Source organism: Pituophis catenifer, unplaced genomic scaffold (genome assembly GCF_029215685.1).
Source record: "Pituophis catenifer annectens isolate HBS135680 unplaced genomic scaffold, rPitCat1.0.hap2 SCAF_4, whole genome shotgun sequence".
NCBI classification, from domain to species: domain Eukaryota; kingdom Metazoa; phylum Chordata; class Lepidosauria; order Squamata; family Colubridae; genus Pituophis; species Pituophis catenifer.
The window spans coordinates 12,398,155-12,411,378 of NW_027256884.1; the positions used below are offsets into that span (position 1 = coordinate 12,398,155).

A 13,224-nucleotide genomic window follows, 5' to 3' on the forward strand; every position below is an offset into this window, starting at 1 on the left:
AATAACCACAGAATGTGCTTTTATGATGTTTTTTTTTTCCTTCTTCCTTTCTTCACCACAGTAATTCATATTAGAGAGCTAGAAGCGGTTGCATGTTAAATGAAATCATTCAGCTTTGTTCTGCTCGTATTGCAAACAGCTGACTTATGTTGTTTTAAGATGCCTCCCATTAGAAAGCAAATATCCCTCCAATGTTACACATCTCACCAAATTTAATAAATATGAACTGTAAATAAAGTCACAGGCAAATTTCAGACAGTTTTATTAGCAGATTGTTGAAAAGGAAGAGGAGGAGAAAAAAAAAAGAGAGAAGAGAGGAAAATTAAATACGATAGCAGGAAACGTGGCTCTGAACATGAAACCAAGCTCAGATTAACTAGACTACGATAGAAAAATTATCCAATTCTTGCAATATGATGTAAAAACAGATTTTTTTTTTGTACAGATTTTGTACAACAAAATTCATAATAACTTTTTTTCTCATTTTTAGAAAACTTTAAATATATAGATAAAAATAGACAATTTTCATAGGTCCTACATGAAGATGAGAATGTTCTGTTCCAAAGGGTTGCATAGAACGCAGAAAAGGTGATTATAATATAGAACAACTAGAACATTTAATATCTTTAAGAGTACAAAAAGCATTTAAACAATAACATGAACACAACATTTCTTCATATTCTAGGCAAAAGGAAAAAGAAAAATAAAACAAAAAAAAGGTCTTGGGTAACTAAAGGCAGAAGAAACCCAAATTCATTTTACGGTAGCATTTCATGAACTGTAATATTTACACGTGGTTTAACAAGATATACGTCTTCTCTTCATTTAGCATTTCCATTGACTTGTGTACCAAAGCAAACAATGATTAATACCCATGGTGTCTCTAAAGAATACACTGTAAAAATGATCACACCAACTTATGGGTGGCTTTCATTTTATTATTTTTTTTGCCAGGACGAGAGGAATGGTAGATTCTGAAACCACTGTTTTGTCAGTGAAGTGAATAACCAAAAACCCCTTGTATAGAATCATCCATTTGCCACAAAAGTTCATCCAATTATAACTGTTAACCCTTTAAAGACTGCACAACTTTCTTTCAAAAGATAAGAAATATTTAAGATTTTCTTAACTGTTTATGATTTAAAAAAAAAGAACCCTCAAAGCAAATGAAGGCTTTGCTTTGTGTTTTCGATGATACTTTTTTTTTTTAAGATGTAAAATGAAGGCGTGGTCTCGATGCATGCCAAAACAAACAGAAATCCAGATTGAGAAGCCCTCTTAAAAATTTGCCTTACCCGACAGATTTTAAATCTGGACACCCTGTAGGTCATCCAGATGAGTAAGCACTTGAAGGTTCCCAATTATGAATTCGTAGAAAAGGCATTTTCTGCGTAAAACATTAAAGATCCAGAAAGCCTGGAGCATCCTTCCAAGTGGTCTTTAAAGGGGTAACTTGGAGAAGTCGGCCGAGCCAAGGAGAAAATTTAAGATGTACAAAACACTCGGTTTCAACTCGCTTCCAGTTATGAGCACAAAGGTGAAAAACAGGAGACTGGTTTTTTTTTTTTTTATAAAGACAATAAAAATAACACGGAACCGCCTACAATGGTGGGTCAAAAGGACAAAAGACTGAAGATCATCACTTAGCTCTACGTGGTATTGGACTGATACATCAAATGTCTTTACAGCCTTGGGGACAATTTTTTTCTCCCCGGCAAGGTTGAAGTAATATGACATTAATATAGAAAAATATTTCTGGGGAGTTGACTTGATTTGGGGCCACAATCCACTCGGAAAAGTGTCCCTTTTTTTTCAGCATATACATATAAAGGTGATCACCCCTCCCAAATGGTTAAGATTCCCTTCATTAACACTGTGACTTCAAGACAAATATTTACATGCCTGCATGCGTTAAAAATTAGGAAGATGGTGTTTGGACCAACAGGGTGACAAAACATATTCTCTAAAATTGTTGTTTTCCTAAAATCTAGTATACTACTGCATACATAATATTTTCTGTGAGTGGTTTTTGTGGTTATATACTATACACCTGAACAGTTTCAAAAATGAGGAACAACTTGTCATCCCTCTTATACTGACAGTTTAACATGAGAAATTATAAGCATCCTTCTTCTTCTTCTTCTTCTTCTTCTTCTTCTTCTTCTACTTCTTCTTCTTCTTCTTCTTCTTCTTCTTCTTCTTCTTCTTCTTCTTCTTCTTCTTCTTCTTCTTCTTCTTCTTCTTCTTCTTCTTCTTCTTCTTCTTCTTCTTCGTCTTGGGATTACTGCAAATCGTACATAATGCTGTTCAAACTCTGTACTTCTTTTGTTTAAGTTCTTATAAAGTACGCCTTGATCTCTTGCAAAGACTGTGTGAAAGAACCCATTTCCCAGAATTTGGACCAAAAAAGAAAAGAAAGAAAGAAAATGGTATATAACATTTTGTTTTGTGTATTCCTAACCTCAGGTTTTATGTTTTTTTGTTTTGCTTTTAGGAATCTTCTGATGTCCATTTGAGAAATATTCTTTTTTTTTTTTACCATCTTGCTGGTTTGGCATAAGAGTGCTTAACATGAGAAGTGGAAGATTTCCTTGATGTGCCTAAAAGATTCAGAAGAGAATAACAGTTCTTATTCCATTGAAATGGGAATACAGAGTTCTGCTCTGGAGTCTCAGTACAGATTTCCTGGTAGCTACTAGAAAGCTACACAAGTTTGTAGAAATGTCTTCCGTAACACAGGATGGAGCTTGGACAATGCAATGAGGATGCTCCCATCAAACACTTAAAATCTCCGCACATGGCTATGTGAAGTGATAAAAGTTTTCTGCAAAGCACCTTCCCCATGTTTTTTGCAGAACTTTGAAACACTGGATGTTTTACTGCAGAGTCCTCTGGCTTGGTAACACACATTGTTCCGACTGAACAAACTCAGTACATAACAGTAGTTTTCAGATAAAGTCTTCCATCTGAAAGAGGCACAAGAAAGACATTAGCAAACTCTTTCTCACAATCACATTCCCATAGTGTATTTCATCTTGTAGAATAAAATGCATTTCTTATCTATTGAGAAGGTTCACGTTACATTAATTATGGAAAATTATTATTATTAAAATGTTCTACAGGTGACACCTCCCACCCACAAGATTAGCAAAAATGAACAGGAATTCATCACCACAATGTTGGAAGCGCAATTTAGAGTCAGGATCTTTCTAGCTCATGTGGTGGTTATGTATAAAAGCCAGGGAATTTGGGCATCAGATAAAGACATGGTTGGAAGAGATACTACACAAGGGATCTGCAATCTTAAACATTTAAAGAGCCATTTGGTCCCGTTTCCCACAGAAAAGAAAACACCGGGAGCCACAAAACCCTTCCTGGGCCTGATTATTTCTTGAGCAGCTACAAAACTAGCATATGTAGTTGAATTAAATGTTCTGTTTTCTTCTGAAACTTTTATTTTCTTGGATTTATCCATGGTTGGCCGACTGGGGATTGAAAAACTCAATAAATTGTGTGCTGGCGGTGGTGACGCATATTTTGAGTGACAGGGAGCTGCAGCAGAGAGGTAAAAGAGCCACATACGGCTCCAGAGCCACAGGTTGCTGACCCCTGTACTAAACCAAAACATAGATTTGAAACCAGAACTATTCCTATTAGGAATCACGAAACAGAAATATAGCAAAGGATTGATATACTTAATACTGCATGTTATAAAAGCAGCAAGATTGGTTTATGCGCAATACTGGAAAAAGGAAGACACCTCACCACTACCACCCCGAAGTAGAAATAATAAAGAAAATCTTGATAGTTCTTGGCTCTTGACATAAGAGCCTTGGTGGCGCAGCAGACTAAAGTGCTGTTCAGTAACACCAGCTGCCTGCAATTACTGCAAGTTCAAATCTCACCAGGCTCAAGGTTGACTCAGCCTTCCATCCTTTTGAGGTAGGTAAAATGAGGACCCGGTTTGTGGGGGCAATAAGCTGACTTTGTATAAAAAAGAACACCGCTTGGGGGGGGCCGAAAGCCCTACTAAGCAGGTATATACAAAAGTATGAAGGCTATTGCTTAACGCATTGCAAGCCACCCTGAGTCTCTGGAGAAGGGCGGCATATAAATCGAACCAATAAATAAATAAATAAATAAATAAATAAATAAATAAATAAATAAATGTGCAGAAATGGACAGACTGACACTAGAACTCAAAAACAAGGACGAGACAGACTACTCTAAAATTTGGAACAAAGTGTACCAATGGTTGGAAAGGAGAAAAGGAGTTGGAACAAAAACGGATTTAAGGTTCATAGAACTGACACCGGACAATATTTAAACAACTATGTAAATGAGGACAAGGGATATGTTTATAAGAACAAAGTAGCAATGTATGTTAAGTAGTAATTATATTTATTGTTACGTTAAAAATATGTATGGATATGACAAAATCAGGACGGTCACACTGTGTCCAATGTTTTTAATGTTTACTTTATATATATATATATATATATATATATAAAATATGGAAAGGTCATCAAGATATGGAGACTGATAGGTACCCACAAAAATTATGCTCCTTTAAGAAATCTTTCATATCTAAACTAGTTGTTTGAAAGAATTTCTCCTGATTGTGATGCTTTTATAACGAGGAAAAACTTGAAATTGGTTCACCCAACCCATTGCAAAAACCCACGTCAAAACTCATGTACAAAATCACATATAACCGTGTCAGTCAGAGGTTTCAAATTCCATCTGGTTTTTTTTTGTTTTTTTAAGCAATAAAAAGAGTTGGTTGGAGTCAACTGGCGTTTAAATCGAATGAGTTCAATGAAGAAAAGCCACTAAACATTCACACAATGGACTAAAATATAAATATTTTGGGAGACTTTAAGAGAAGGGCGCTTGATGGGCTCCTGGAAAGATAAATGCTAAATATACCAAAATAACTTTTTTGATTGCAGATCACATCTGGCCTACAACACTGGAGTGAGTAAAAAGGCCTACGGGGAAGCAGGTGTTTCCCACCCCAAAAATAGCTCTTTGCCTCAAACACTTGGATAAAATTCTTTCCTCTGACAGTCTAATTGTATAAACCCACAGCGCTGATGGCATTGTGTTAATCAGTGGTGAAATGTAAAATTTGTTATTACCGGTTCTGTGGGCGTGGCTTGGTGGGGGGGGTAATGTGATTGGGTGGGCATGGCCAACTTTTTTTTTTTTTTTACTTTTAAAAGCATTTTTTTCTACAACCTCTTCGGTGGAAGTTGTAAAAAAAAAAATGCTTTTAAAAGGCTCTGACGATCCCAGCTAAGCCGCACGATGCAACAATAGGCAATGGCAATCCCTACAGCCTGAAACAGCTGAGAGTCGGGAGGCCGATCCAACGGGCACCAAGGGGCCTTGGTGGTGCAGTGGACTAAAGTGCTGTTAAGTAGCACTTAGCTGCCAGCTGCCTGCAATTATTGCGAGTTCAAATCTCACCAGGCTCAAGGTTGACTCAGCCTTTCCTCCTTCCGAGGTAGGTAAAATGAGGACCCGGATTGTGGGGGCAATAAGCTGACTTTGTATAAAAAAGAACACCGCTTTTGGGGGGGGGGCAAAAGCCCTACTAAGCAGGTATATACAAAAGTATGAAGGCTATTGCTTAATGCATTGTAAGCCACCTTGAGTCTCCGGAGAAGGGCGGCATATAAATTGAACCAATAAATAAATAAATAAATAATCAGAGGCTTTTTTTTTTACTTTTAAAAGCATGTTTTCTTCTGCCGAAAAAATGCTTTTAAAAGTTAAAAAAAAAAAGCCTCTGATGATCATGCGACTCAGTTGGGCATGGGGGAGGGCAAGGATTTTTGCTACCGGTTCTCCAAACCACCTGCCGCCATTGTTACCGGATCAGGTGATCCGGTCCGAACCGGGAACATTTCACCCCTGGTGTTAATGGAATAATACAGTCATGTGATGACTCCATCTACTCCAGAATCTACTTCCAGAACTCTACCAACCAGAGAGGATTTTTCCCCATAGAAAGCAGCAAAGTTCTTTGCAGCTGGAGTCATTCCTGCTTCTTCAGACAGCAAAGAAGGGAGGGTGCATAGAGGTTTCCTTCCAATGAGAAAAGAAAGCTATATTACACCTGCCCTTATTTCTGAATATACAGTAGCGGCCAAAATTATGAAAACCTTTTGGGAAAAATATATTTGCTAAAACTAGCTAATAACACCACTTTTTTTGGGGGGGAGTAGTACATAAAATTATATATCAATGGCAAGATAATTTAATCAAGAATGTAATGCAACAACTTTTAGGAAGGATTTGCTATTAGAATAGCAGTTACAGTATAAAGAAGAAAAGTGAAATACATAGAAAAAATGAGATATACAAAAATTATCACCATAGAAAAAATGAAATATACAAAAATTATCACCATGTCAGTTAATACTTAGTTGGGTAACCTTTAGCATGAATTATGGCCTTACAACGTCTTCCCATGGAGTGAACCAAGTCTTTTAGTTCTGCAGCTGTTAGAATGTGAAGCCGTAATTTGTGTGGCCTCATTCCCAACAGGCCATGGACCACAACCAGGCTGAAGAGCAGGGATTGGGTAGCTCTATTTTATAGGATTAATTTCAGTAAAATGAAGCACACACTTGCAGAATCTTGTTCCCAAGCAGAGCCATCAGAAATCCAGGTGGAAGTTCTGAATCAAGGTTAAGTCCAGAAATGGGAGGACAAGTTATTCCAGACAAGGTATCATACAGGATTCCATATTCATCTGAACAATCACGAAGGGAAATTTGGTTCCAGCAGTTTATTGATGGTTATAGTTTTCCATAATCTCAGAATAGACTTCTTGGTTTGTTGTAGAACAGCCTTCTCTCTGTCTACTCAAGGATGAGTGGATTTTTGGATTCAAAGGTCCCATTGGACTTGTGTATGGTATCATGGGACATCTTCTGCCAATGAGTAGAGCCAGGTCTCATTTCAGGAGGTGGACTTAGGGGTCTTATGGAAGAATTAAAAACCCTAAGGAAGCCAAGAGCCTTGAGGTCACCTTTCTCCACTTATAATCTCTACCAAAGGAAGAAAGAAAGGGCTTAACATTGGGCATCTGCCCATTTGTAGCTTCTAGAAGCCATGATGTGGGCATCACAGGACATTTGGATGGCACTCTTTCATTCCTAATGAAGACCCAGATTGTTGGGGGCAATAGGCTGACTCTGTCAACTGCTTAGAGAGGGCTGTAAAGCACTATATAAAGTCTAATAGTTTAATAAGATTGTATTACTATTATTTTTCTCTTCCTTACTAGTATCTATCTCTTACCACTTATCACTATAACCATGTTGCTTGTATCTTTCAATTATATTGAAAGCTACTTACGGGATTATATTGAAGGCTACTACCACAAATAGCCTCCCACCGGCCGGTACACTCTCATAGAGAGGGGCTCCTCCAGGTGCCGTCGGCCAAACAGTGTCGACTGGCAACCCCCAGGGGAAGGGCCTTCTCTGTGGGGGCACCCACTATCTGGAACGAGATACGGAGGATCCCGGATCTGCGCACTTTCCGCCGCGCTCTTATTCCAGCAAGCTGGCCTGGCCTAACCTTATTCCCCTTTTCTTTTAAATCAAAAATTTTAAATCTATTTTTAAATTATTGGGATGTTTTAAATTTGTCTCAGGCTAAATTGTTTAATCTGGTTTTATTTCTGCTTTTAAATTTTGTATTTATGTATTTTATTTTGTGCCTGTTCACTGCCCTGAGTCCTTCGGGAGTAGGGTGGTATATAAATCTAATAAAACAAAACAAAACAAACAAAACAATGTTGTTTTTACTTGTTTCCTAATACGATTTGATAGCTTATTAGTTAGTATCCATGACTATCACTAAGTGTTGTATCTTTGTATTCCTGATGAATGTATTTTATTCTTCTTATATACACTGAGAGCATATGCACTAAAGACAAATTCCTTGTGTGTCCAATCACACTTGGCCAATAAAGAATTCTGTTCTGTTCTGTTCTGTTCTGTTCTGTTCTGTTCTGTTCTGTTCTGTTCTGTTCTGTTCTGTTCTATTCTATTCTATTCTATTCTATTCTATTCTATTCTATTCTATTCAAGTTAAAGGAAGGCATTTCCTCTCAGTAGGGAAGGTTATTGAAAATAGCAGCTATTTTGTTTCCTCTTAATTTTTTATTTTTTATTTTTTGCAGGCATCTAATGCTATTTGCCATCTTTCATTTAACAGCTGTACAAGAAAGCTCCTAAGCACACAACCCCTTCATCCCGATGTTGATAAAAGCATCTGTGATGCGGAGCTCAAGAGCGTTTAGCTTATAGAACTGCTGGGTTGATTTGTTTTAATAAGGCAGGGGGAACGTGAATCGCCATGGAATCCTAACCTCCCATTCAACGGGTCCCTTTAATAATTGAAGGAAAAGGAACCAGAACAATGAAAGGAGACGAAGGCAAAGAAATGGAAAATGATTCATGCAATTTTTTTTTTGGGGGGGGGACAAAACAGCATCAGGAAATCCAAATAGGAAGAACATCTTGCAACATATGGAATACAAACTCTAGCCCTTACCAAAAGACTACAATGGGGGTAACTAATTTATTGGTTCGATTTATTTATTGGTTCGATTTATATGCCGCCCTTTTCCAGAGACTCAGGGCGGCTTACAATGCGTTAAGCAATAGCCTTCATACTTTTGTATATACTTGCTTAGTAGGGCTTTCGCGCCCCCCCCCCCCAGCGGTGTTCTTTTTTATACAAAGTCAGTTTATTGCCCCCACAATCCGGGTCCTCATTTTATCTACCTGGGAAGGATGGAAGGCTGAGTCAACCTTGAGCCTGGTGAGATTTGAACTTGCAGTAATTGCAGGCAGCTGCTGTTACTTAACAGCACTTAACAGTGCTTTAGTCTGCTGCGCCACCTAGGCTCTTTTTAAAGGTTAATTAAGGTTAGAGTCAATTTCTGCCCTCTGCCTCCGTAAAGGTAAAGGTTCCCCTCGCACATATGTTGTAGTCATTCCTGACACTAGGGGGCGGTACTCATCTCTGTTTCAAAGTCAAAGAGCCAGGGCTGTCCGAAGATGTCTCCGTGGTCAGGTGGCCGGCAGGACTAAATGCCAAAGGCACATGGAACGCTGTTACCTTCCCACCAAAGGGGGTCCCTATTGTTCTATTTGCATTTTTTACGTGCTTTCGAACTGCTAGGTTGGCAGAAGCTGGGACAAGTAACGGGAGCTCACCCTGTTACAGGGCGCTAGGGCTTCGAACCGCCAAAGTGCCAATCTTTCTGATCGACAAGCTCAGCATCTTAGCCACTGAGCAACCGTGTCCCCTTTCTGCCTCCATAGATCTCATTAAAGATGCAATTAAAGGAGTACTTGTTTACCACAGATCCAAAACAATGCTGATGTACTGAAAAAATTTAAATTCTTATCGGCAGGAGAGAGTTTAAGATAAAACTGAAGCATATTAAGAATTATTAAAATGGAAGAGAACATAACAGGAAAGTATGTTCTAAATGAAAGTCATCTTATCAGCTGCCGAGTCTTTTCTCCAGCATTTTAATTCTAGAAGTATACATATCCAAGAAAGATATGCCAGAAAAGCCCTACGTGGAATATATCTACTGTATGTATCCATCCCATCCCATGGACATATGTTCTGTTCTGTTCCGTTCCGTTCCATTCCGTTCTGTTCCATTCTGCTCTGCTCTATTCTCTACTCTACTCTACTCTACTCTACTCTACTCTACTCTACTCTACTCTACTCTACTCTACTCTAAAACCTGCTTGTAAATATTTCAATAAAGAATGGTATGATGAGTCTAAGGAATCCATTGTGAGACATTTTGCTTCTGGAGAGAACTTAATGCAGAGAACTCCTCCAAGTAATAACTGGCTGGGAATAAAACATCACACTAAGATTATTAGTCACTTGAGTTGCAATCCTGATCCAAACTGCAGTTGTTATTGGTCCCAGCTAAGAGAATATTTTCCTGGGGTTTACTGAATAAATGCATAGGGCTCAGTCCAGGATGGGGTGGGGGATAGAGTAATATTTAAGCCCAATTGAAATGATGGATACCATATGTGATAAATAGAGATAGACGGATAGATAGATAGATAGATAGATAGATAGATAGATAGATAGATAGATGATAGATAGATAGATAGATAGATAGATAGATAGATAGATAGATACATACATACATACATACATACATACATACATACATACTAGATGGATGGATGGATGGATGGATGGATGGATAGATGTTAGATACATACATAGATGATAGATAGATTGATAGATAGATAGATAGATAGATAGATAGATAGATAGATAGGAGAGGGAGAGGGAGAGGGAGTGTGTGTGTCTTTCTTCTGAGATCATTGTGCAATCTAATATCTCATTGTGTCACCTAATACCAGTTTTTCCAAGTGATAATGATTTAGGGACTCAGGATCCCCCCCCATTTGTTCAGCCCAAGAATCTTCAATCACCCCAAGTGGTTGTGCATTACAAAAGAATATTAATCAACCTGAGCAACAATGCTTTAAGATGCCTCTTGCAGCTTCAGAAACAACAACTATAAACATGTATATAGAACAGAGCATCATACATAAATATCACCCAATTAAGATCAAGTGTATCTCTGCCTATTACTTCGGTACAATGGAACACAGTAAACGAAGGCTGTGGCTATGGTTACTACCTGAAGGGCTTTCCACGTCCATCATCAGAATTTATAACAGGACTGGAATTAACTTATGTCATTACACAGCTTGCCATTTATTTATTACATCTGCAAGACTAGGAAAAATATGTCTGCTCTGTAATGAGGGGAGGCAGACAAAGAATTTCAGCTGCAAGCGTAGAAATGGGTTGGGGTTAGGGTGATTGCTTTTAATTTGAGACGCACCAAGGTCTCCTAATAAACAGGACAAGTTTATTGCTTTTCAAGACTCAAGGAAGCCTGCAATGAAAGGGAGAAATCTCACCTCCTCCCTCTTTTGATTTGGAAGAGAAGTTTCCAAAACATCCCCTTTTAAAAACCATTTTGCATTCGTTCACTTGTGGATGTTTGTACGTAAGCAAACTGCTGATGAGGATGATGGATGATAATATGCCAGCAGAGGGGGGAAAAATATTCTTCTGAAGAAAGAGGAGCCAACTCTTCTTCTCCATAAGGCAGATGGGACTCAATGACCTGTTTAAGAGGACCCTCCAATGCTGTTTCCATGGTATTGTTGTGTTAAGAGTTGGATTAAAATTACCTCCCTTTTCATGAACTGTTCATGATTTTCCTCTTGAGTGTTGAAGAAGGTCAAAAGAGTCAATCAAAGGAATGGACACATTCTTCTGACAGAGTCAAAAATTGTCCAAGGACAATCATTAGGGTTAGGAAAAGAGAAGGACTGGCTTAACCATTTCAACAACAACAACAACAACAACAACAACAACAACAACAACAACAACAAAAACCCAGGAAATTTCTAGGTTCTACGATATCTCAAGACCTAAAATGGACACCTAACATCAAAAACGTCATCAAAAAAGCACAACAAAGAATGTTCTTTCTGTGCCAACTCAGAAACTCAAACTGCCCAAGGAGCAAACTGATCCAGTTCTACAGAGGAATTATTGAGTCTGTCATCTGCACCTCTATAACTGTCTGGTTTGGTTCTGCAACCCAACAAGACAGACACAGACTTCAGAGGATAATTAGAACTGCCAAAAAAACAATTACTACCAACCTGCCTTCCATTGAGGATCTGTATACTGCACGAGTCAAAAAGAGGGCTGTGAAAATATTTACAGACCCCTCACATCCTGGACATAGTTTCAACTCCTATCTTCAAAACGCTATAGAGCACTGCACACCAGAACAACTAGACACAAGGACAGTTTTTTTCCTGAACGCCATCACTCTGCTAAACAAATAATTACCTCAACACTGTCAAACTATTCACTAAGTCTGCATTACTATTACTATTAATCTTCTCATCGTTCCTATGACCCATCTCCTCCCGCTTATGACTGTATGACTGTAACTTGTTGCTGTATCCTTACAATTTATATTGACTGTTTCCTAATATGATTTGATTGCTTATTTGTTCCCTATGACTATCATTAAGTGTTGTACCTTATGATTCTTGATGAATGTATCTTTTCTTTTATGTACACTGAGAGTGTATGCACCAAGACAAATTCCTTGTGTCACACTTGGCCAATAAAGAATTCTATTCTATTCTAAATCATTTTCCTAATACACTCTGTTATTTTGCAGTACATTTGGAAATCCTAAATAAATAAAGTACTATTCTTGCAGCGTTCCCTGAAAAAGTTTTAGCAATCTCATTTTAGCTTCAATCAGCATCTTTATTTTACCACTTGTAGCATAGCATCTGTAATGAAAGCATTGCCTGATCTACAGATGAAAGGATACAACAGAAAAGGGGAAAGAATAAATTAATGGTAATCTATGTTTTGTGGTATTCAAACTAAGCCTGAATACCTCAAAGCCTTCACTGCATTTTACGTATTGCAAAGCGATATAGCGACAAATGCGTTTCTCTTAAGTCAATTTTTTCCCTGTGGTTTTGTTTAACTGGTTTTGTTTGCTGTTCGTCATAAAGGAAATCTGTCAAAACAGCAAACAGAAAAGTAAAATAACTGTCTTAATTTTAAGTATATAATTATATACATTTTCAGTATTAGGACATATTTTGTTTTGAAGGCGAGTTTCTACTAGAACATATGCTAGCAATTACGCCAGATTGTTTTTCAAAGCTTTTCAAAAGTAAGAACATAATAGGAAAAAATATCTCTTTTATCAATATTAGCTGAAACATTATGTTATTTTTTTTCCAGTAAGCAAAAAAGATTCCATTGCTACATTGCCATTCTATCACTTGATTTCCCCCTGCAAACACACACAAGCAGACTCGGCAAGATGGAAAAGCAACTGAAGTTTATTGTGGCCGTGGTGGCACAGTGGTTAGAGTGCAGTACTGCAGGCTACTTCTGCTGACTGCCGACTGACTGCAATTCAGCAGTTCAAATCTCACCAGGCTCGAGGTTGACTCAGCCTTCCATCCTTCCGAGGTGGGCAAAATGAGGACCCAGATTGTTGGGGCCGATAGGCTGACTCTGTAAATTGCTTTAGAGAGGGGCTGTAAAGCACTGTGAAGCAGTGTTTAAGTCTAAGTGCTATTG

The 13,224-nt window shown here is 38.1% G+C and overlaps 1 protein-coding gene across 3 annotated transcripts in view; it reads right to left on the reverse strand.

The window, feature by feature from the left end:
• Window positions 1-1,130: 1,130 nt before the first annotated feature.
• Window positions 1,131-13,224, reverse strand: part of DACH1 (dachshund family transcription factor 1) — a 423,079-nt gene continuing 410,985 nt past the window's right edge. For all 3 annotated transcript variants that reach the window (XR_011600420.1, XM_070944267.1, XM_070944266.1), the window contains one exon: window positions 1,131-2,966. Coding sequence is in view for 2 of the 3 variants with exons in the window: in XM_070944267.1 (XP_070800368.1) it covers window positions 2,929-2,966 (38 nt within the window). In the remaining variant the exon portion in view is untranslated. The remainder of the gene's footprint in view (window positions 2,967-13,224) is intronic.